The following is a 21,948-nucleotide window of genomic DNA, read 5'->3' as shown; positions in this document are numbered from 1 at the left end:
TTATTTTTTTCTGCATTGGGAACTTTCAACAACTTTTTGCTTGTATGATCTCACAATGATGTTTTGATTACTTAAATTTTTTTCCAATGAGGACATTACTCTGGACTCTAGCTGTCTCTCACCTTTGACCCCTGAGCTTCACCATGCTGATCGTGTGGTGGTGCTCAGTGGTCCTAACCTACGTGTCCATCTACCTATCGTTGTCCTTCCTGCGCAGCTTGCTAGCTTCAGACAGAAGCGGGCGAAAAGCGACAGTGCGGGGGCGGCGAAAAAGACGCAGAAGAGGAAGGGCTCGACTGTCGCGCAGAATGACGGCTCAACGCAAGACCGCCGCGTAGAACCAGTTCCTCCTTCAGCCACTGAACCACAGCTGAACAGGAAGACCAACCATGAGGTACATCACACACAGCTGCTGGACTGCATGGCTTCACTCCGTTTTATTCACGGTTCACACGAACCGACCTCCACAATTTGTCTGTTTTTTGTTTGCTCACTGTAGGCTTTAACAAGTGGCCCGTGCCCCCTGCTCTGTAAACATACATTATAAAAATGGGTCACTAACCATCTTCTTGCCTGTAGGGTGTGTTGTCATAGCAACCTTGCAGTATTAACTGTGGCACCATTTACTACCTTTTTTAAAGGGAAACTTCACCCACAATAGATCAACGTAGATATTCATGGCAGGTGACAAAATAGAAAGTAAAACCATACTTAATTCTAAAACTATTTGATCCTCCAGGAACCTCAAATACCAGCAAAATCGGTGGTTCAGCAGAAACAAAGACAGATTGATGAGCCCCCCACCCTGAAGCAAAGCCCGTCCCCTTCTGAAGAGCTGAGACATGAGGATCTACTGGCACTTACTGGCAGAGAACAGCTCAAGGTATATACAGGCATATTAAATGACTGCACATTAAGGATATATAATTTCTTACAACATGATAAAAATGGATTACAACATAACTTAGCAGTCTTATTCCCTTCTTTGATTTTGCCTTTAAGACTAGAAAGTACCAGGTATGGTAAAGATGGGTATGATCTTAGATACATACTCTGCACTAGAATCCAAGGCTCCAAATTCACATGATGGAAACCGAGCCCTTAAACTGTTCTTGTTTACATACCATGTTGCCAAGTATTTAGCTGTGTTTGGTCAAACAGATTGATTTGTCTTCATTCTACGTTTAAACAATAAGACAATGGATGTCTTTATATGGTATTGCCATGACTGTGTTTAATGGGGCTTGTGAATTTCTGTGTCTGCCATAATCACTAACCAAATGGTAAATGTAACTGTCTCCCCTTCTGCTTGGGTGCACTGATCTGAAATTGCAGCTTAGTACATCTACAATATGAAAGTCTTTGTAGAGAATTGTGGTGAAACAGGGTTTCCTCAGGTCAGGAAACTGTTGTAAAATTACCTTAAATAATCTTGACTATATGGTCACACATTGTTTTTCACATTACAAAAGTGATTATTCGTATGTACATAGTACCTTTAGGATGCTTGTTCGTGTAGTCAATCAGTTTTCTATCTGACCATGCAGCAAAAATATTACTTTTAGTTTTTCTGTTATTAATTTCATCTTGTATAAATAAATGCCATGCTCTCAAATTGTGTTGCCCTTTGCCTGCGGAAAGATGTCCATGTATGACCGTGTGTATTTCTGTGATTATAAAATCGATTTATATTTGCAGCAATTACAAGAGGCTGTGGAGAAACGTAATGAGATAATTGCCAAGCTGAGCTCCAACCTGCAGGATGCGCTGGCCAGCAGAGACCAGGTGCAGCTGGAGGCGCACTCACTTGCTGGACAGATTCAGGCACTACAGAGGCAGCTCCAACAGGTTAGTGTCACTCAAAGCTACAACAGCCACACTTGCTATGGTGAAGTGACCGAAAACTGAATATTATCTGAATTGTCTTTCATACAGACCAGTGTTGAGTTTCTCCGAATCAAAAGCCAGTCAGACTCTGAAGTCCTCAACACTCATCGACAACAGCTTCAACATGGCCACGGCTCCCGAGATGCAAACCTCAATCATAAGGAGGCGCCAACAGAGGGATCAGGAAGTGAAGGAGCTGCCTCTCAAACAAGTGTTGAAGGCTTCAACGGTGAAGGTGACCCCGAGATCCACATTGTTCTGGACAAACTGAGGGCGGAGCTTGAAGAAGAACAAGAAAAGAGTCGACACATATGTGCTAAACTCTCTGAGGAGCTGGAGAAACACCAACATGTGCTTTCTTTACTGGAGAGAGAGAAGAATGGAAGGGAAGAAGATAGAAAGGAAAAGGAGGCACAGCTGCAAGATCTCCAGAACGAACTGAGCCAAGTCCAGTCCCAGTGCCTTGAGATGCAGCAGTGCAAAGAGGAGAAGGAGAAACTGAACAGTGAAGTACTGGGGCTGAGGAAAAGACTTCAGGAGGAAGAAGATGCAGAGAGAAGATTAGGTGAAAAGGTGGCCACTTCTGCCCTTCGTCTCCAGAGCCTTGAGGAGGAAAGACAAAGACAAGAAGAGGAGATGCAGATGCTTAAAGAGGAGCATAGGGAGGAGGTGGAGAGTGTCAGGCTGCTGCTGGAGGAGAGGGAGAAAGAACTGAAGTTCAGAGAAGAAGAGGTCATGGGACTTAAAGCGTCTAAAAATCGACAGAACCAAGCAAAAGCTGGTTTTAGTTGTGATGAAAGTATTAGTGCGGATGAGGCCAATCTGGAAAGTGGACCCAATGAAGACAGCATGAATGCATCAGTACCTGGGGACATTATGATGGAGAGATACTTCTTTTCAGTTCCTCTCGCACACTCTCAATCTTCATTGGTTAATGAAAGCTTTGAACACTGTAGTCAGCTGGATGTCTCTGCAAACCACAGGTGAGAGGACTTCATGTTGCAGTTAATCTGTATGAGTGTCGGTCTATTTTCATGTTGTATGCTCCATATTTATAGTTAAATCCCCTAATGTATCTCTTTTCCTCTCTTTATAGTTTTGAGCTCAGCAGTGAACACTTGGGAGAAGAGCCCCTGATTTCAATTTCAAACCGTCTCCTCGATGAAAACGACACATCTAGCCTCTCTATCCCACACTGCCACGACCCTGGGACTGAAAATTCCAATCCTCAGAGTCTGTCTCAGTGGCTTCACAACTCCACCCCTGGAGATCTGGACAGGAGTACCGAGCAGCAATTTGAGGAGACGGACCTGGGAAAAGAGCTGCTGAATCAGCAGTGCTGCGAGCTCCGTGAGGAGCTGGCTCTCAAAGACAGGGACTTGAATGTGTTGAGGGAGGAGGTTGACAAGACTTCTGAAGACCTGGAGGAGGCCAGGAGCAGGTAAGAAATCCACAGGTGTTGAGGCACAGTGAAAAAAGCATGGGTAAAAAGATTAGAAGTTAAATTGCATAGATACGATCTGTACACAGGAAAAATAACATTGTAAAAGACATAAAAGATAAGTTAAAAAAGACACATATACAGTAATCCAATAAAAATAAGTGATGGGTAAAATAATGATGGGCTTTAACAGAATCATGGAAAGGCTTAAGCTGAATTAAAAGCAAGTCTTATCTTGTGGTCAATATTTTGATTCTAATATATTTTTTTAATGGATTACACATTTCTTAATAATACTTCACAAAATCTGACAGTGGTGTCACTGCTGATGGAGCCATAGTTACTCCCAAAAATAAACAGCTATTTAGTTATTTAAATAATATACATAATGTTGGTATTACATTAGATTTGCCAGTACCTATTATACATTTAGATATGTTTAATTTGATTTAATTTATTTACTTTTTACATTTTTATTAAAACTCAATGAATTTCACTCAAAGTGAGCTTGTGTGTCATGATTACTCATAGATTATTTGAATAAGCTTAGCATTTTAAATCTGTTGTCTTTTCAGGTGGGCTCAAGTAACAGAGGAGCTCAGACAGGCTCTCTGGGAACTTGAGGAGGAGAAGAGGAGACACGTTGAGAAGGAGATGAACGAACAAGACGACCTGAAGAACAAACTCGGTGCCTTAATGGAAGAAGGAGAAAAAGAGATAGCAGCAATATTGCTCGGAAAGGAAGCTGCTGAAACTCCGCTGCTCGCCCCTGGTACGATTCCATCAGAGGAGGAAAATAAACTGGTGGGGGAGCTTGAGAAGGAGGCTGGATTCCTGTCTCATCAAAAACAGCCGGAGCTGCTCGTATCCTCTCTGCAGGAGATGAAGCAGAGCGCAGAGCTCGGAGATGACAACCAGTTGAAAACGCTACAGGTATTAAAATACGATAAGTGGGTCTGTTAACAGCTCGGTAAGAATATACTCTGTGTGCCTTTTTTGTTTTGACTAGCCCAATTCAATTTGGATAGATGGAAATAGTATGAAACAGCAGTAATATGTAGATAAGGGCATAATGGAGGAAGAACTGAAAATAACATAAATAATATATTCAAATCAAAATCAAATCAAATCAAAGTTTATTGTCTCATGCACCAATGACAGCTTCATTGGAGCAGTGAAATTCTTGGGACATGGCAGGCAGCATCTATGCAGTAGACGGGCTTTACAAAAATTAAAAAAAAATTGACATACCATATAACATATAACGTATAACATATTAAAATTAAGCAGAAAAATATTAAAAAGAAGCAGATGTTTACCGGGTGGAGTGGGGAATATTACATTAAAACAAAAAAATATGAATATATATGTAGTAAGTACGTAGTCAGTGGGACCTGTGATCTTTTGACCTGGCAGGCAAGGGCTTTACAAAATAAAAATAACATACCATATAACATATAATGTACAGAAACCTAAAGGAATGTCTCTGTCTTTCTTTCTCTAGGCACATTGTGACCATCTCATATCAGAGCTAGAGGAGACAAAAACAAAGCTAAACGCTGCCTTAAGTCAAGGGACCTCGGATGAAACAAGATTAAAGGAGCTTGACACAACACATGCACAGCTTCTGGATGTCGCAGCAGAGGTGGAGAGACTGCAGAGCGAGCTGGACAAGACCAACATCAATCTGGACAGGGCCGAGAAAGAAAAGCATGAACTGGAGTCTCAGATCCTCTGTCTGAGACAAAACCTGGATAAGCTAGAGGAGGCCCAGGCCCAGGCAGTGCAGGAGAGGGAGGAGCAAAAGAGGAAAGAAGAAGAGATGGACGAGCAGATACAAAAAATGGAGCAAGTCTTAGAGGAGGAACTTGAACAGTTTGAGAACCTGCTAAAATCCAAGGATGTTGAGGTAAGAGATGATGTCAGGCTGATTTATTTTAATCCGTTTGTTGTAAACATGTTTGTTTGAAATACTAGTGTACGAAAAAATAAAATGGTATGCAAAACATTTAACAGTTTGCTGAAGTGAAGGAAAAATGGGAGGAAGAGAGACAGGAGAAGAAGAAAGAGCTTCTTGATGTGAAACATCTCATGGAGGAGCAGAGGAGGCAGAGGGATGAGGAGGTCAAGGCTTTCCTGGAGAAGCAGGTCCTGGCTGTGGAGGATGTCAGAGAGAAGCTCATGACGTCTCACCAACAGGAGAAAAAAATCTTGATGGACAAACATCAACAAGAGGTAAGATATACAAACCACACACAGGGCATCATTTAATAGATTTATGATGGTGCTCATTTCTAAAACATCTAATATAGATATTTGCATTTATTTAAATCTCCCAGGACATTTGTTTGTGTGAGGTTTTACTAGCTACTAAATGTGATGCAATCTTTAGGAGGCACAAGGAACAAAATAATCAGTTTTCAATGCATCACTGTTATTTTTTTACTATTTCCCCATGAGTTGCTACATTAACTAAAACAGATCCACATTCAGTTTAATTAGTTTTCAGAAGTTTTAAATCATTAGAATTAAAATAGGTGATCCAGCAGCATTTTAATCTTTTATTTCCTTTGCTTATCTACCTAGATCTCTGAGTTGAACACTCACCTGGAGAAAGAGCTGCTGAAGCAGCAGGCCGGTATGGAGGAAGAACAAAAGAGAAAGATCAGCTTCATCAAACAGGTATCGGAGACGGAAGAGTTTGCTTAGTGTCTTTAAGAGATTAAATGCTTTGCCAGTTGTATTATTTTAGCTTGAGCCATTTTATGTATTTTTCAACTGATCATGCCTCCTGTTCCATCTTCCCCGCAGGTGACTGAACGTGAGCATGAGAGGGTGTTGTCAGAGTTGAGTGTCAAACACAGCGAGGAGCTTAGTCAACTGAAGACAGAGCTGTCGCTGGAACTGAGGGAGAGCTTAGAGGCTGCCCACCAAGCTGAACTGCAGCAGACACAGGTACACACACACCGGCACTGTGGAACATCTTAAAGGGACTCTCACCTTTGTTGCATTTTTACACTTTTTTTGGATAAGGTTAAATTGGTTAAGTTTCTTAAATAAAACACCGCGGATGGGAAAGAAGGGGTGGGGCATTGGAGGAAGGCGGGATGATTTGAATGTGCTGTAATTCTCAAATGCAACAAAGGTGAGAGTCCCTTTAAGCCACAGCATGCAGTTTAATAACACATAATACCATTTGTCTATTTTTCTCCTTTATGTAACCCTTTCGTAGTTTTGATGTCTTAGCTATCACATGTACTGGAATTTTCACACTTAGGATAATTTCAAATGTAGTTATAAATAGCTATAGAGAAATATGAGGAGAACTTAATGTTTCAAATGTGAAATATCGTCTCTCTTTACTCCCCATGTGATGTCATTATAAATTCCAGAAAAGCTAACGAAAAATACACCTCATGCTTTCTTTTGCCTTAGGACCAAAAGACCGTTGAGCTTGAGGCCTTGCGTCTGAGCCTGACCAATGTCCACATGTCCCAGCTGGAGCAACTTCAGGAGTCTGCTGTCACCCAAGTCCAGCCCTCCCTGAAGGAGACTTTTGCTCAAGAGACTGCCTCCCTGCAGACCCAGCATCAAGCAGAACTGGACCAGCTCAGACAGACAGACCAGGAGCAGCTGGACAGACTGCGGGAGCTGCACCAACGAGACATGGGTTCGTCCAGATGAGTGTTTTGCATTTGTTCAGTTCCTCTTCATGCTTGCCCGTGGGTGCACTCAACATGTTTATCACTGTGGATTTGGGTGAATCATGCTCATTCTTTAGAAGCTTCTTTTGTTTAAAGAAGAGCACATTGACAGATGAAAGCTCAACATTCTTTGGTGAAGGTGAACTTATTTTCTTTTGTGTTTTTTATCTTGTGTGTGTTCAGATGAATTCAAGCAGCAGTGGGAAACTCGTGTTGCTCAGGAGAAAGGCTCAATGGAAGAAAAGCAGGCTAAAGAGATACAGGTTAAACTTTGTAAATTTGTGTTGTATTTGATCAAGGCAATTTTGGTATTTAACAGACATATTGTCTATTATGATGAGAATCATCGTTCTCTCTTTTTGCTTCTCCTTTGCTTTTGTAGGCTCTAAGGTTGCAGTGGGAGAAAGAGGCTGAGAGCGCCCGCTCAAACCTCCTGACATCTCTGTCAGAGGCAGAGAACAGCCTCACTGCCACACAGACAGAACTCGCAAGCACCCAGACCTCCCTTACCCAGATCAACAAATCTCTATCTGAAGCCCAGGCAGCTCTGTCGCAGACCCAGTCAGAGCTAAAGGAGTCACAGGCCAGGCTGAAGGAACTCCAGTTATCTAGTAAGGAGGAGAACCAAAAACTTGAGGAGGAGCTGAAACAAGCCTGGGCTGACAGGGATGCTGCTGCAAGTGAGTTCCATCCATCCATTCATTAAGGATGTGGAAAACTCTTAACTCACAATTTCAGGGATACAAAATTTGAACGAATTGTTTTGTTCAAATTTTTATATTCTACATCAGAGTGTAGTTCAGCATAGGTAATTATGCTGACTGACCGATGGGGAGGGCATTTCTTTTGAGAACACCCCATTTCTGCACACAAATTTGCAATGACTTGTGCAAAATTAGCAAGTCAGGTTGTTTAGATTTAAAGGTTGCTCTTTCTGTTTTGCATCCTATGTATTTTATGTGATAATTGAGAAAAATGCTTTTCTTCCTGTGTTGTGAATGTTGATCAGGTTCCCTGGAGGAATTGGTATCTAGTCAAAAGGCAGTTCTGCAGGAGAAAGTGCAGCAAGTTCTACATCTAGAGGAGAGGGAACAGCAACTTCTGAAAGAGGTGAGTTCACTGGAACATAAGAACACGTCATCAAATTGTCCTTAAATTCTTGTATTAATTCAACAATCTTTATTTGTATTTGAATGTTTGTTCATTTTATTTTGAAGACATTTCATTAATTCATTGATAACGAGACTACAAAACAATACATATCGACATATCTTCATATCTAAATAAGGTTTTGTTTTATTTCCTTTCTGTCAAACAGGTACTTCTCCTTCAGGAGGAGAAGACTTTGCTGAAAAAGAACTCTGAAGAGGAAGTAGCTCAGCTGTGGACTCAGCTGGACAGCATGAGGACGAATCGCCAAGAGTTAGGAGGTAACATTGACGACCTGGCCTGACCTCTGTTAAAAAAACTTTATTTCACCTACTGTAGTTACTAAAGTTAAGATAGTCAAAACATCCCAAGTAGGGTATCAAAAACATTTTACTTTAACAATGTCTGTAATGTGATATGATGCCTGGAAGAAAAGGAAACTTGATAAAACTTTTTCTTTTACCCTCTATTGTTCTTTTGTTCTGTCTTTGTCTTTGTTCTGGTCTCACAGAACTTAAGGAGCAGCTTATCGCTCGCTCATCTCGTGTTGATGACATCGAGCGCCTAAAGACGGAGTTTAATGAACAAAAACAAGGAATCAAAGAGCAGAATGAGGCTGAGCTGGAAAGCCTCAGGAGGTATGTGAGCGCACACACACACACACACACACACACACACACACACACAAACATACATAGTCCTCTGATGTTTAGGATCGAAACAGAACCTTTGTCCCAGATGGATTTTGCACAGCATGTTGTTAAATTACCACAGTTTGCAAAAGTTACCAGTCAATTTTCCTGTTATTCCTTTTGCTTTACTTGATCCCATCAAATGAAACGTGAATTACCTTCGTCATCCTTTAGGTACTTCGAGAAGAGGTTGCAAGCAACTGAAGAGAGCTACAGAGAGGAAATAGCTCTTCTCCAGCTAAGAATGGTAGAAGCTGCTTTGGAAGAGTCTTTGAATAAAACTGCTAATGACAGGTATTTCAGTAGATTTTTTAATAAGGCTACACAGATGTTCTGAAATCTTACATTGTTAGTAACATCTTTGCCTCTTTCTCTTCAGTTCCATTTCTCATGATGAAGCAGAGGAGGCAAAATACGATCTTTCTGATACCAGCCTCAAGTTTGAGAAACACAAGGTAAAGATGTGAACATAAGATTTTGATCAGCTTAAGATTTTGTTGTCAGATAATGTTTGGTGTAGAGCAGTTAGAATTTTTAGATAAGGTAATATAATTTATTATTAATGAAGAGGGCAGTCAAAAGTAAATATTAAAGTTTAGTAATAATAATTAGCTTGCAATACTTTTAATGTCAGGATATAACAAATAAAAATGGATTATATTATATGTATACATACAGTGTAAACATAATATGTATGAGTGTACTAAAAATGTAAGTCGCTTTGGACAAAAGCGTCAGCTAAATAACATGTAATGTAATGTAATGTACAGTGTGAACATATGGACAGTGAAATTAATTGCACATAAGAAGCTAAAATACAAAGTTACTGTTAGAAAAAGTTGAGCATTTAGCAAGCTCTTATTTCAATTAGTGGAGTGAGGTTTTCCACACATTTAAACAGCATTACATTTCTTTTTTTCATTGCACTATTTCAAATATTATTTCATTATTTTTATTTGACTCTATGTCTCATCCAGGAATTGGAGGAGAAACACTCAATGGAGCTTTCCAATCTGAGATCCTCCTTTAAGGAAGACGTGCAGCAGGTGAGACACTCAATCCCTCAATCTTTAATGTCTGCGTTTCCACGTAAACATGTTCCTGGAAAGCTTTCCGCTTACTTTCTCATTTTCTCACTTGTGTGTCAGGTGAGCTCAGACCTCACAGACCATTACTATGATGAGCTGCAAGAGATGAAGACTCGTCATGCTTTGGAGATGGAGCAACTCAAAGCCAAACTTTCTGAGAAACACTTGCAAGGTAACACACACACACACACACACACACACACACACATACACACATACACTGTTTTGAAAAAAAAACGATTATCGTAATGTTAGATGATGCTAATGCTTGTCCTCTGTCGTAGAGCTTACCAGAGTCCGTTTGGAGGCTGCTCTGCAGGTTGAGGTGAGAAAATAAAATCTATCTATACAACAAATTAAATCCTGAGTTTATTGATCTTATAATGAAATGTGGATTTTAATTAGGCGGAGGTCGAACTGAGGCTGTGGTGTCACACTGAGGAGCTGCAGACAAGGATGACCATGATCCACACCCTGGAGGACAGAGTGGCTGCTTTGAGTGAACAGCATGATGCAGAAATACAGAATGCACAAAAACACATGACAACAGAAATCAAGGAGCTCACTACTCTCCTCCAGGAGCAGAGTGAGGAGCAGCTGCGTCAGGCTCAAGAGAGGTGAGATCTGTCTGAGTCAAGACCAGAATGTCATAGAGTATGTGTGGGATTGCTTTTTCTCCCGAAAAACAGAACAAAGGTGCCAACCCAAACTTGTTAGACAAACCTTTTTAATTAAATTCGGGTTTGGTTGTGCTGGATGGGTTATCTACTTAATTTGATACAATTTGTACAATTGTAAATGCCTCTTATCAGGGAACAAAAGAAACAATGTCTGTCGGGTTTGGGCAAAGGCTCGATTTGTTGTGCAGTTATATAATTAGGGTTGTAGCTACTGAAAAAGTGCATTTTTGTTTTTAATGTTTGTAGCTCTAATACATTTCTCTTTTAATTAATTATCATATAAAATGCAAAGCTCAGTACTGTTTTTGTCTGTTGGGTTCAGGTTCCTCGAGGAAAAAATAGTGCTGGAGGAGCGTTTGGTCCAGACATACGAAAACTCTGTGTCAGAGCTAAAGAACAAACTTCAAACGGAGCTGGAACATGAGAGAGAATCTGTACTGAACAAACACTCACAAGAGATGGACACCCTCGATGCCAAACACAAAGCACAGCTAGATTCACTTAGTGCCAGTCACAGAGATCAGCTTGTAGCCAAAGCCGCTGATCTCGATTCCAAACACAATGCAGAGATTGTCGCCTTGGAAGCGGCCCTCAATTCCAAACGAACGGCAGACCTTACAAATCTGGAGGCCATGATGCAGGAGACCAGTCAGGTTCAGCTGGAGGCTTTAGAAGCTGAGCTAACTCGCAAACACCAAGAGGAGAGGGATGTATTGGAAAAGAGGATGCTGGGTAATATGGACACTTTGGAGGCCACCTACCTGAAGGAAGTGCAAGTAAGGAGGCACTCATAATAAGTAAAACATAATGTTACTGTCATACTCAGGACATTACCTTAAACAACAAATCTGCAGGTCTTTGAAATGTATATAAAAAGCATTTTAAAATCTTAAATTGAACTTGGTGAAACCTAGGAACCCTGTTTGTTGAGGGATTTTCCTTTTGAAAGTCAAAATGCTCACAATGCTCCTGTTTCTTTGATCTCAGACACTGCGTGATGAAGTGGGACAGCTTGAAGAGGGGCACCATCAAGATCTGAATGAGCAGAAGTCAGAATGTCTGCAGATAATTGAGCTCCACGCTGCAGAACAACTGTCCATCAGGGAGGAGCTGAGGAAAGAACTGGCTCAGCTGCAAATGGAAAAGTTTAGTGCCATGGCAGCGGAGCTCAGCCACGTTCACAAGGTGAGAAGCGGACAGAGTGGTGGGCTTCTGGCTAACATTTGGTATACAGTTAATCAGATTACAAAATACATATAGCTGACAACTTCTACTGTTGACTTTTCCCTAAATTCTATTTTTCATGATTTGTTCTTGCAGGCTGAGCTGGCTGCTCAAAAAGAGACCTCAGACAATGAACACTGCACAGCTCTGGAGACCCTGAAGATGCAGGTACTTTCCCTGACATCTTGTCCTATCTTAAAAAGACTGAATTTGAAGGTTCTTCTCTCGAGGACACTGGTTACAGAATGAGATCTGATTTTATATTTGCACAACATAATAGTTTAATAGTACTTTACTTTAATAGTAATTTTACATCCAAATATAAACTGAAAACAAATCTTTTTGGAGGAAGAGATATTTTATTATTGCTGGTGAACACTGCTGGTGCAAATATAGCTCTTTCAGGACATGTACAAATTCTATGTCCTCAAATCCTACTCGAAGTAAGCAATGCCATATTTAGATAATGAAATTCCATTCAAGTGTTTTGGTGATGTACAAAAACATTCTCAAGAGTAAATTGAGTTTTTAGACTTGCTTCCCCCAATTTATGTTCTTTTTAATATACAGCATGAGATTTGTCTTAAAGGTCTGATCTGTTCACTCAGGTTTTGGAGCTTGAGCAACATCACAATGCTGCACTCCAGGAGCTTTCACACACATACAGTGCTGAGAAAGAGCAGCTCATCAAGCAGCACCAACTCCAGCTACAGGTGTGTAATGCATGATAGTGTGTGTGAATCCTTCTTTTACAGGATGAGTGAACATCTCAAGCTCTGCCTAGCGAGTTGTTTTTAATGGTTGTCACTAGAGTTCTCGTCTCTTGCTTCTGTTGCTCTTACAGCCCATTAGAGGCAGGATTACACAGAGTCATTGTTCATCCTTTATAATAGTGTATTTGTGGCGCCGCACAAATACGCCATGGATTTGTTTTTCTTAGGAGCACTTTGAATTTGAGTATTTGACCAACTGCCTGAATATTATAGTATTAAAACGCATGTGTGTCCTGCCGCAGGAGTTGAGGGGTATCTCCGCCCGGGAATTGGAGGCATGTCGGCGGGAGCTTGAAGAAGAGTCGTCAAGGCAACGTCAGCACTTCATAGAAGAGGTGGAGCTCCTCAAAGTCCAATCAGAGGAGAGGCTGCAGGACAGGATTAATCAACTGAAGGTAGAAAAAACAGAGATGCTTGTGAGAAACGGGGAAAAAAAACAATTTGTTTTGAAATCTTTGAAATGAAACACCCTTTACGCAGTGAACAAACAATTCATGCGTAAAATATCTGATTGAACTTTAAAGGTCCTTTTTATTTTAAGTTGTGTATTTATTTGACTCAAAGCGCTTGTTTTTAACGCCATTATGTAATCGCTCTGGATTATGGAGAGCTGTAGTGCGTGTGTGTGTGTTGTGGCGCATCCCCCTCTAAGCCCCAGCTGCACCAGTTCACTCCAAAGGATAGCTCTTTCCCTTGGACTCTGTCCCACTGGAGCTTTATTCAAACCCAGTTTCCACATAATCCCACCATCATATACCGATGTAGAAGTGTTCTTGTCCGTCTGTCTCCCTGTGCTCTGAATTGTTGTGCTGCCGGCTCTTGCGTGTGTTTGTGTTGCTGCCATCTGAACAGTGGCTAAATGGGATGGATCTAAGCTTTTTATCCTCTGATGTTGAAGGTTTTAAGGCTGAAGGTAGTTTTTTTTATTTCCAGACCTTTAGCGTTTGACCATTTGAAATGTGAAGCCCAGTAGTCAGCTATAAGCCAGCGAGACATGGCCAGAGATATTTTATGCCTTCATGGTTCTGCAGGTTTTTAAGATTCGCATCTTTTAATTCATGAACCCACATCTTTGCTTTGTTTAAAGACGGAGTTTGAGGAGCAGAAGGAAGCGGGGCTTCAAGACCTGAGGCGGAGCTTCACATCTGAGCAGGAGAAGAAGGAGCAGAGCTACACTGGCAAAATGAGCCAACTCACCTCCCAGCTGCAGAAGCTTGATGCTGTGGTGGCCCAGGTAGTGCATATATTGAAATAACTGCAATCTTGTCTTATGTTTTTCCAGGGATTTCCTATAAATTATGTTGCAAATGTAAAAGTAAATGTAAAATAGGATGACACGTGCAGCTTCACTTTGCTCACTTTGCTTGCTAGGGACAGGACTATACAGGCCTGAGAAGATGTGTTGTTTTATTCTGAATATTCAAAGTACATACTGAGATGAAGGAGAAAATGTAAATAATTTGATGATTTGGAAATTAAGAATGGACAGTAACAATATTGGTGCAGAAGTTTGGCACCTGTACAATATTACAACTTATTAAAGCCATTAACATTTCAACTGCTACATTAGGGGAGGGTATGTGTGGTGTGTCATACATCTGCTCTCTTTGTTAAAGCAAAAAGTAGAGCTAAATTAATTGAAAATTCTAAAATTCCCAACCTTTTGCTTCTAAAAGTGGACTTTGAAACTTTTCCTCATCAAAAAAATCAAACGGTTAAATAAATTAGCTTAGGTTTCAAGAAATTGTGCATTTTTACACTATTTTCTTTGAGAGATTAGAAAAAGTCAAAGATAATGTACTAAATAATTTATTGCAGCTCTGGTTGAACAGTAAAGTACAGACTTAGGAGGACTAAATAATTTGTAAACTCTAATGCATAGCAACATGCATTTTGTTTGTTGCGCATGCATTTGCTTCTGTTCATTTGTATCTGTCATGAAATCAATGGAGCAAAGCCTTGATGTGTTGGAGTTAATTTCCATAAATCTGTTGTCGTTTGGTTGTTGTGGAGATTTGAAGCATACTGAAACCTTTTTAATTGGATCGTCTTGGTTACTACTAAGGTATTGCTCTACTTTCTAAGTCTAAGTCTGTGTTCATTTAAAAAAAGTTTTTTTGGACTAATTTATGTTTATATTTGTTTCCATGGCACCTGCCTGGCTTGGCTTTTCATAGTGAGATATTAACACACACACACTAAGAGCCCATGAGGTTAGACAGGAGAGGCTTAAGAGAGTCAGGGCGGGTGTTGTTGTCAGGGCAACAGCATTGTTTTTAGAGGCAGGTGGCTGCATGAGACGTTGGATGGGAGGGAGAAGGGGGGAAAAGAGAGGGAAGAAATGGTGAAAGGAGAGGGGGACAATGGACGGCATGAGAAAGGAAAGGTAAGAAAAAATCAGCACGGATGAAAGAAAACTCTAAATTGAAGCAGTACATCTAGATTCTGGCTTTTCTCACTTCTGCAGTTTAAGTATCTGCCATGAAGGCCCGATGGTTATAGTCAATATGTGTGTATGGTTGAGCTGGTTTTAAATAAAAATTTTCTCCTTCTTTTTTTCTTTCAGTAGATTGAGTGTATTTCGGTTGATAGTGGATGTGCTCACTGTGATATCTGGATAAAGTCGATGTCTCAGACTCAGATTACCTTCTGGTTTGATTCCCAGTGGTTTTACTCCGGAGAACATACCTAATGCTTTTGTCATGCTCTTGGCTCTGTTGAGATGTTGTCAACCATGTGGATTTGTTACCTGTGTTGTTACAAAGACTTTACCGGTTGTCATGTCTAGTTTCCGTCCCTTAGATTAGTTGAGTATGTTTCTAAACATGTCATTACACAGGTGGCAGTGAGTTTAGTCAGTAGGTTAGTGATGGTAGATTAATTTAACAAGTTCTCTTTGTCCATTGTCTTTCAGCTGCGGGCAGAGGTTGGCTGTCTGCAGGGAGAGTTAGAAGGGAAGCGTTCGGAGATGGAGACCCTGGACACCCTCCTCCAGCGAAGGGACAGAGAAAGTCAGGAGGGGGGCAACCACCTCAAGATGCTCACTGATGACTTGCACAATGCCAAAGAGCAAAGGTATGTGATATAAGTTATTTTTACCTGCATAACAAAAAAGGGGGTTATCTGTGTGTTTTATTTGTTTCTGAACATTACTTTTCATTTACGCGTGATATTTTAAGACGCATGCCAGTATGTTTAATAGCTTAAATATCTTATGTCCCTGCCTAATCACTTGGTTTGTTGTATGTGTTGGTCTGACATATCACTTTTGTTCTCCCAGATATAATCTGCACAAGGCCAATGAAAAGATAGGGATGGTGCTGATTGAGATTGTTCGCAGCATCGTTGCAACAGAGGAATTAATTGGCCAAAAGATCAGTACCAGAACCAACAAATATAAGCAGGCGACTTATCAGAAGAGCCCAGCAGGGATCAAAGATGCAGACGAGTCGGGTAAGTTGGCTTCTGGCTCATTCTGAAGTTATACGACACAACCATAGTTATTTTTTCGCTCAGGCTGGTTCATGGATTTTTGTTAGAGCTACAGATATGAATTAAATCATTTCCTTAAAGACCAAGGGGTCAATATTTATATCAATACAACAATTACATTTGACTTTTTCCCTTTTTTCTGAAGGTATTACAGTTTCAGAGTTGTCAACAGAGGATGTGGAGCTGACCCAGCTATTCTGTGAGAGCTTGCTCATTTCAGATACTGAGATCAGTCCTGGCGGAGAAGAGGCAGCTCTGAATGCCTGCGGCAGACTGCGACACACAGTAGGCACACTACTGGAGCTACTCAACCAGGCCAACACACAGGTAAAGGATGCATAGACCCACAGATCTCACCCAACAATGCGCAAGAAATGTTGTCTTATAAATTTGGGTTTCTCATTTATTTCCAGCTGGAACAGAGTCATGATGTCCACCTTTCTCTGGAGGAGAAGTTCTCTGAGGGCAGAGAAGATTCCGCCCAGCTCCTTAAGCAGCACAAGCTCTTATTGGAGCAGCTCGATCAGGACGCAAAGCTGAAGAGTCAACTCCAGCTGGAGCTCCATAAGGCCGAGGGTGAGCACTGCATCCTCAATGGCTTTGCTTCACTTGACTCATCTTCTGCTGCCAAGTTACAGTCGTTAATCCACTGATCCTTAAAACGCTGTTCTATCCTGCTCGTACTCCAATTTCATGACTTGAACTGAAGTTTAAACATAACCCATCTGTTAATGATGTTAAGCACAAGAAGCTAAAGCATATTATGTATTTTTCTTACCTCATTCTGTTTGTGTTCAGGGCTCCTAGATGGCTACATGGCAGAGAAAGTGGTCCTAGATGAATGTCTCCAGCAGAGGGAGGCACAAGAAGAGAGACTAGTTGAGGAGCTGGAGGATCTTAAGGTTAAGCTGCATAAGATGGGGAGCATCACTGGGGAGCTGGATAGCCTCAGACTGAAGCACCAGGAGCTCAGTGAGGAGCACACGATTCTCCTCCGTCAGAAGGAGCATCTCTCTGCCGGTCTGGGGGATCGAGAGAAAGGTGAGTGGAAGAAGAACTTGTGAAATACAGAATATAGTGTCACACAGCCTCTGTAGTGAGCTTGATCATACTCTTATGTAATGTCTGTGCTCAGATGCATCTTCTGTCCGTAGGCCATGGGCTGAATTTAGATCCTGACGCAGGTTTGTGGGTCAGAGTGGAGTGTGTGTGTGTTGGGGGGTTGGGGATGAATTTGCAGTATATTTGCAGTGTTGTGTGAGATTGCTGTTTGAGACTCTACCATCGTCAGTAGCTTGTAGCGAAGACTCTCGGCGTGCTGTGTTATTTGTTGTTTTTTACTTATATAACAGCGATTTAGATCAGATCCGTTAAGAATGCATTCAGTAACTTTTCTGTCTTGCCTGCTTTTCAAAATTCTTTAGCATCCATGTATTTACGCTGAACCAGTCAGCCTCACCTTCCTCTCTCATTTTTGAAGCTCTACTAGCAGAGACGGAGCATTTGACCCAGGACAGACTGGACCTGCAGCGGCAGGCGGAGCGGGACCACAGGTCTCTGTCTCAGCGCCTCAGGGCCCTGGAGAGAGATTTGGAAGAGCAGGAAACCAAGGGCCTGGAGACGGAGCTGCACAACAAGACTCACACTGAAGACCTCAACCAGCATGTCCAAGCACTGGAGAAACAGCTGAAACACGACCGGCAGTTTATAGAGGTGAATGTTTCGATATATTAAATGTTTATTATAATGTGATGCCAAAATGTAATTAATCTGCTTTTTTAGCTTCCCTGTAATTGTTGCTAAGATTAGTTTAAAGGTTTTATACATCCCTTTAAACTAATTTCACATTAATTTTAGTGTTATTTCAGAGGGCCAGAGACGGGTCCTTCTGTTATTGCTTAATGCAGTAGACACAGTCTAACATGTAATTAATTCCTATAAATACAGGAGCAAGCTGTGGAGCGTGAACATGAGAGAGACGAGTTCCAACAGGAGATCCGAAGGCTGGAGGCCCAACTCAGACAAACGTCCAGTGTGGATAACAAAGGACACAGGGTGAGGCCCATCATCTTGATCGGAAGTGTACATACTGCATGAGGGGGAACTTTTTTCACCACTGTTACGCCCCCTGGTGGCTCGTAGCTGGACATAACATAAATGCAACAGGTCTGAATAAGTGAGGGTGCAATCACACAAAACACAAGACCAGATATAAGATAAAGACAGTATTTATTTAGACAAAGCAACACAGGGATCAACAAGGACTAACAGTGGCACCAAAGAAAAAGAACACAAAGAAATCCCCCCCCCCCTTTACAGGTGCTTAGCACCCAAAAGTACAGCGGGTGGTGCTCACTCTAACCTGAGGTATTAACAAACAGTAAACCTACGTGAGTGTGATATGTAAACCCCGGAGTATCTTACCTATCCTTGTAGTCCCTGTGCGCACAACAACCAAAGTAAACAAAGACAAAAGACAAAACAAAAGTAGGCTGCTACAACTTAAACTACTGGTAAAAACTCACACAAGACACCAGCAAACATCAGGACCAAACAAAACAATCAGCGCTCTGACACAGCTCACCACAAAAGCCTCCTCTCGCCAACAAAACAGACACAGGACTATTTAAAGGGGAAGGGTTGACGAGAGATCTGTCACAGGTGGGGTGATTGGAAGATTGGATGCAGGTGAGATGAGCGGCCATGATGCTTCTTCTTCTGGCCACTTCACTGGCACGTCCTGCCCGAGAGCTCCCCCTTCCAGTCACTGGAGGCAACACCAGTCTATAAGGATGTGGGAACAAAACAACAACACAAGACAGAACACAACACATGTATACATACAGGACATACAGAACACTGTCCGTAACACTCCCCCCCATAAAGAGTCAGCCCAGGGCTGACGATACCTTAAACCATCCCGGAAACCCAAAATCAATATCAATTTCCAACAGAGAGGTTTTGAGGACTACTGACCAACAATATTTACACGCGAGACAGAGCGTCTGCAAACACATTCTCGGTGCCCTTTTTGTGGTGGATCACCAGGTTGTAATTCTCAATAAACAAAGACCAACGCATCAGTCGTTGGTTGTGGTTGTGCATGCGATGCAGAAACACCAGCGGATTGTGGTCTGTGTAAATCACCACAGGCTCCGCACTAGACCCAACATACACCTCAAAAAATTGAAGCGCAAGCAGCAAAGCCAACGTCTCCTGTTGTAATAATTTTTCAACATATTTATATGACACACTCTGGTTTTCCGTCTTCTATCAGGGGTCCTGAAAACCGAGCACTCATTGAATTACTCAGAATGGGCAGTAACACTAAAACCAAGTCACCTGGCTGTAGAGAACGTGGAAGTGCTTTTTCATCAAACTGCCGCTTCATACCCTGTTGTGCAGCAGAGAGACTCTCCCTAGCGATACTACAAGCCCCGTGCAGTCGTTCTCGGAAGCAACTCACGTAGGTCAGCACGTTTCGCTGGGTGGACGAACTCTTGTCTGTTAGCTGATCCTTTAACACCCTTAAAGAGCCTCTCACGGTGTGACCAAATACCAGCTCTGCTGGACTAAAACCTAGTGACTCTTGCACTATTTCCCTAACGGCAAATAGAGCCAAAGGGACGCCTTCATCCCATTCCCTACCGGTCTCCATGATATATTTGCGCAACACTGACTTAAACGTCTGATGCCATCTTTCGAGTGCCCCCTGCGACTCAGGGTGATAAGCACTCGAGATCCGATGTGATATCGAGAGGGATGTTAACACCTGTTCAAAAATACCCGAAAGGAAGTTGGTACCCTGATCGGTTTGCACGATCTTAGGAAGGCCGAAAGTAGAAAAGAACTTGATCAGGGCCCTTACTACTGACTGAGCTGTTATACTCCTAAGAGGGATAGCCTCCGGATACCGGGTAGCTACACACATGATTGTTAACAGGAACTGGTTACCGGATTTTGTTTTTGGCAGAGGACCAACACAATCAACCAACACGTGCTCAAAGGGTTCCCCTATAGCCGGGATCGGGTGAAGAGGAGCAGGCTTGATAACCTGATTAGGCTTCCCCGTAATCTGACATACGTGGCACGTACGGCAAAACGAAGACACATCTCGCTTCAAACCTGGCCAGAAGAAATGTCGCAACACTCGGTCATAGGTTTTCGTAACACCTAGATGACCAGACCAGAGATGTTCATGAGCCAGAGATAACACGGACTGTCTGTACTGTGTAGGCACAACAATCTGAAAAACATTACTCCACTCATTATCAAAATCAGCGCGAGATTTCCATCTCCGCATCAGTAGATCATTTTCCATAAAATAATCAATTTCTTTATTTTTAGCGATCTCTGGAGCAAGAGCCGCAGCAAAACACTTTGCTAAAGTAACGTCCTCCTTCTGAGCAGCAATAAGACTACTTCGTACCATAGGCAACCTAGTTGTCTCTGTGGTGGAAGTATCGCCCTGAACCTTAAGCTGGACACTCGGCTCAGCAGTAGACTGAATAATCACAGATGGGGAAAGAGTCTGGCCAGACACCTCAGTAGCGAACAGGGTATCCGACAAATCAACTGCTTCACCCAGACTACGTGCTTGAGCACGGGTGACCACACACACAGGGAACACTTCAGGGAAGTCCTGAGCCAACACATCAGGCTGCAAAATCTCAGGTCTTTCTTGAACTTCTAAAAGTGGCATAACTTTGCCACCAGCGATGTCATTCCCTAGCAGAAATGTGACGCCTCTAACGGGCAAAGACGGGCGCACGCCCACTTTAAACACTCCATTTGCTAGGTCACAGGATAAATGTATCTTATGGAGAGGCACAGACACAAAGCCCATTTCAATGCCTTGCACAAGCACGCTGGAGCCACTTAAAGTGTCATTGCAAAAAGGTAACACATCTGACAATATAAAAGACTGTGCTGCGCCAGTATCTCTTAATATGCGCACTGGATGCTGGTTCAACGCATTCGCACTAAGGGAAACCAGGCCGTCCAACACAAATGGTGTGTAACAGGGTTCCAGAGTATTGTCCTCCATCTCCGGGACTAGTGACACTGGACCCAACAATGTTTGCACCAAACCAACCTCTTTTGGTCGTTTGCTTGGCTGTGACAGCTTGCGTTTTAACCTAAAACAGTCAGCCTTTATGTGACCTGTTTCGTGACAATAGTAACACTCCCGTTCCTCGTTAGAGCGGAGAGGCAAGGAACGTGGCGGACTAGACTGCATTCTAGCCGAGGCAGAAGGAGTAAAAGACCTACTCTCATATCGGGGAATCCCAAATGTTTGCTTGTGCGATAACACAAACTCATCAGCAAGCACCGCAGCTTGCCCTACTGTCCCAACCTTTTGCTCATTGAGATACGTCACTATTCGATCAGGCAGACAATTCTTAAACTCTTCGATGAGAACCAATTGAGATAGAGTGTCAAAATCAGTCGCGTTGCTTGCCTTGCACCAGCGATTAAACAAAGTCTCTTTCTCACGGGCGAACTCCACGAAAGTTTTACTTGACAATTTCTTAAATGTCCTGAACTTTTGTCTATACGCCTCCGGCACGAGTTCGTATGCACGAAGCACAGCTGCCTTGATAGTGTCATATGACAAACTGTCTTCTAGAGAGAGGGAAGCTAAAATCTCCTGGGCTTTACCTGTGAGTTTACATTGAAGCATTATAGACCATACCTCTTTTGGCCATTGCAGGGAGGTAGCCACTCGCTCAAAGGCAGTAAAATATGAGTCTACTTCCGCCTCACGAAACTGAGGTACTAGCACGATATTTCGGCTCACTTCAAAACCTCTCGCCGG

The 21,948-nt window shown here is 42.2% G+C and overlaps 1 protein-coding gene across 1 annotated transcript in view; it reads left to right on the top strand.

Moving 5' to 3' along the window:
• The window catches only part of pcnt (pericentrin), a 39,512-nt gene that overhangs the window by 3,085 nt on the left and 14,479 nt on the right, over positions 1-21,948 (top strand). Inside the window, exons 3-37 of the mRNA XM_061082578.1 lie at positions 218-394; positions 740-883; positions 1,699-1,848; positions 1,936-2,870; positions 2,984-3,328; positions 3,904-4,261; positions 4,833-5,237; positions 5,345-5,563; positions 5,915-6,010; positions 6,140-6,283; positions 6,764-6,998; positions 7,216-7,295; positions 7,415-7,712; positions 8,042-8,142; positions 8,351-8,462; positions 8,693-8,819; positions 9,048-9,167; positions 9,253-9,328; positions 9,851-9,919; positions 10,022-10,133; positions 10,246-10,286; positions 10,367-10,578; positions 10,964-11,417; positions 11,629-11,826; positions 11,962-12,033; positions 12,474-12,578; positions 12,881-13,033; positions 13,726-13,872; positions 15,553-15,713; positions 15,919-16,091; positions 16,276-16,457; positions 16,544-16,706; positions 16,929-17,171; positions 17,611-17,843; positions 18,078-18,185. Of these exons, the coding sequence (XP_060938561.1) occupies positions 218-394; positions 740-883; positions 1,699-1,848; positions 1,936-2,870; positions 2,984-3,328; positions 3,904-4,261; positions 4,833-5,237; positions 5,345-5,563; positions 5,915-6,010; positions 6,140-6,283; positions 6,764-6,998; positions 7,216-7,295; positions 7,415-7,712; positions 8,042-8,142; positions 8,351-8,462; positions 8,693-8,819; positions 9,048-9,167; positions 9,253-9,328; positions 9,851-9,919; positions 10,022-10,133; positions 10,246-10,286; positions 10,367-10,578; positions 10,964-11,417; positions 11,629-11,826; positions 11,962-12,033; positions 12,474-12,578; positions 12,881-13,033; positions 13,726-13,872; positions 15,553-15,713; positions 15,919-16,091; positions 16,276-16,457; positions 16,544-16,706; positions 16,929-17,171; positions 17,611-17,843; positions 18,078-18,185 (6,948 nt within the window). The remainder of the gene's footprint in view (positions 1-217; positions 395-739; positions 884-1,698; positions 1,849-1,935; positions 2,871-2,983; positions 3,329-3,903; positions 4,262-4,832; positions 5,238-5,344; positions 5,564-5,914; positions 6,011-6,139; positions 6,284-6,763; positions 6,999-7,215; positions 7,296-7,414; positions 7,713-8,041; positions 8,143-8,350; positions 8,463-8,692; positions 8,820-9,047; positions 9,168-9,252; positions 9,329-9,850; positions 9,920-10,021; positions 10,134-10,245; positions 10,287-10,366; positions 10,579-10,963; positions 11,418-11,628; positions 11,827-11,961; positions 12,034-12,473; positions 12,579-12,880; positions 13,034-13,725; positions 13,873-15,552; positions 15,714-15,918; positions 16,092-16,275; positions 16,458-16,543; positions 16,707-16,928; positions 17,172-17,610; positions 17,844-18,077; positions 18,186-21,948) is intronic.

This window comes from Limanda limanda, chromosome 12 (genome assembly GCF_963576545.1).
Source record: "Limanda limanda chromosome 12, fLimLim1.1, whole genome shotgun sequence".
Lineage (NCBI taxonomy): Eukaryota > Metazoa > Chordata > Actinopteri > Pleuronectiformes > Pleuronectidae > Limanda > Limanda limanda.
The sequence above is the reverse complement of the archived record's forward strand: the minus strand, read 5'-3'. Positions and strand labels throughout refer to the sequence as shown.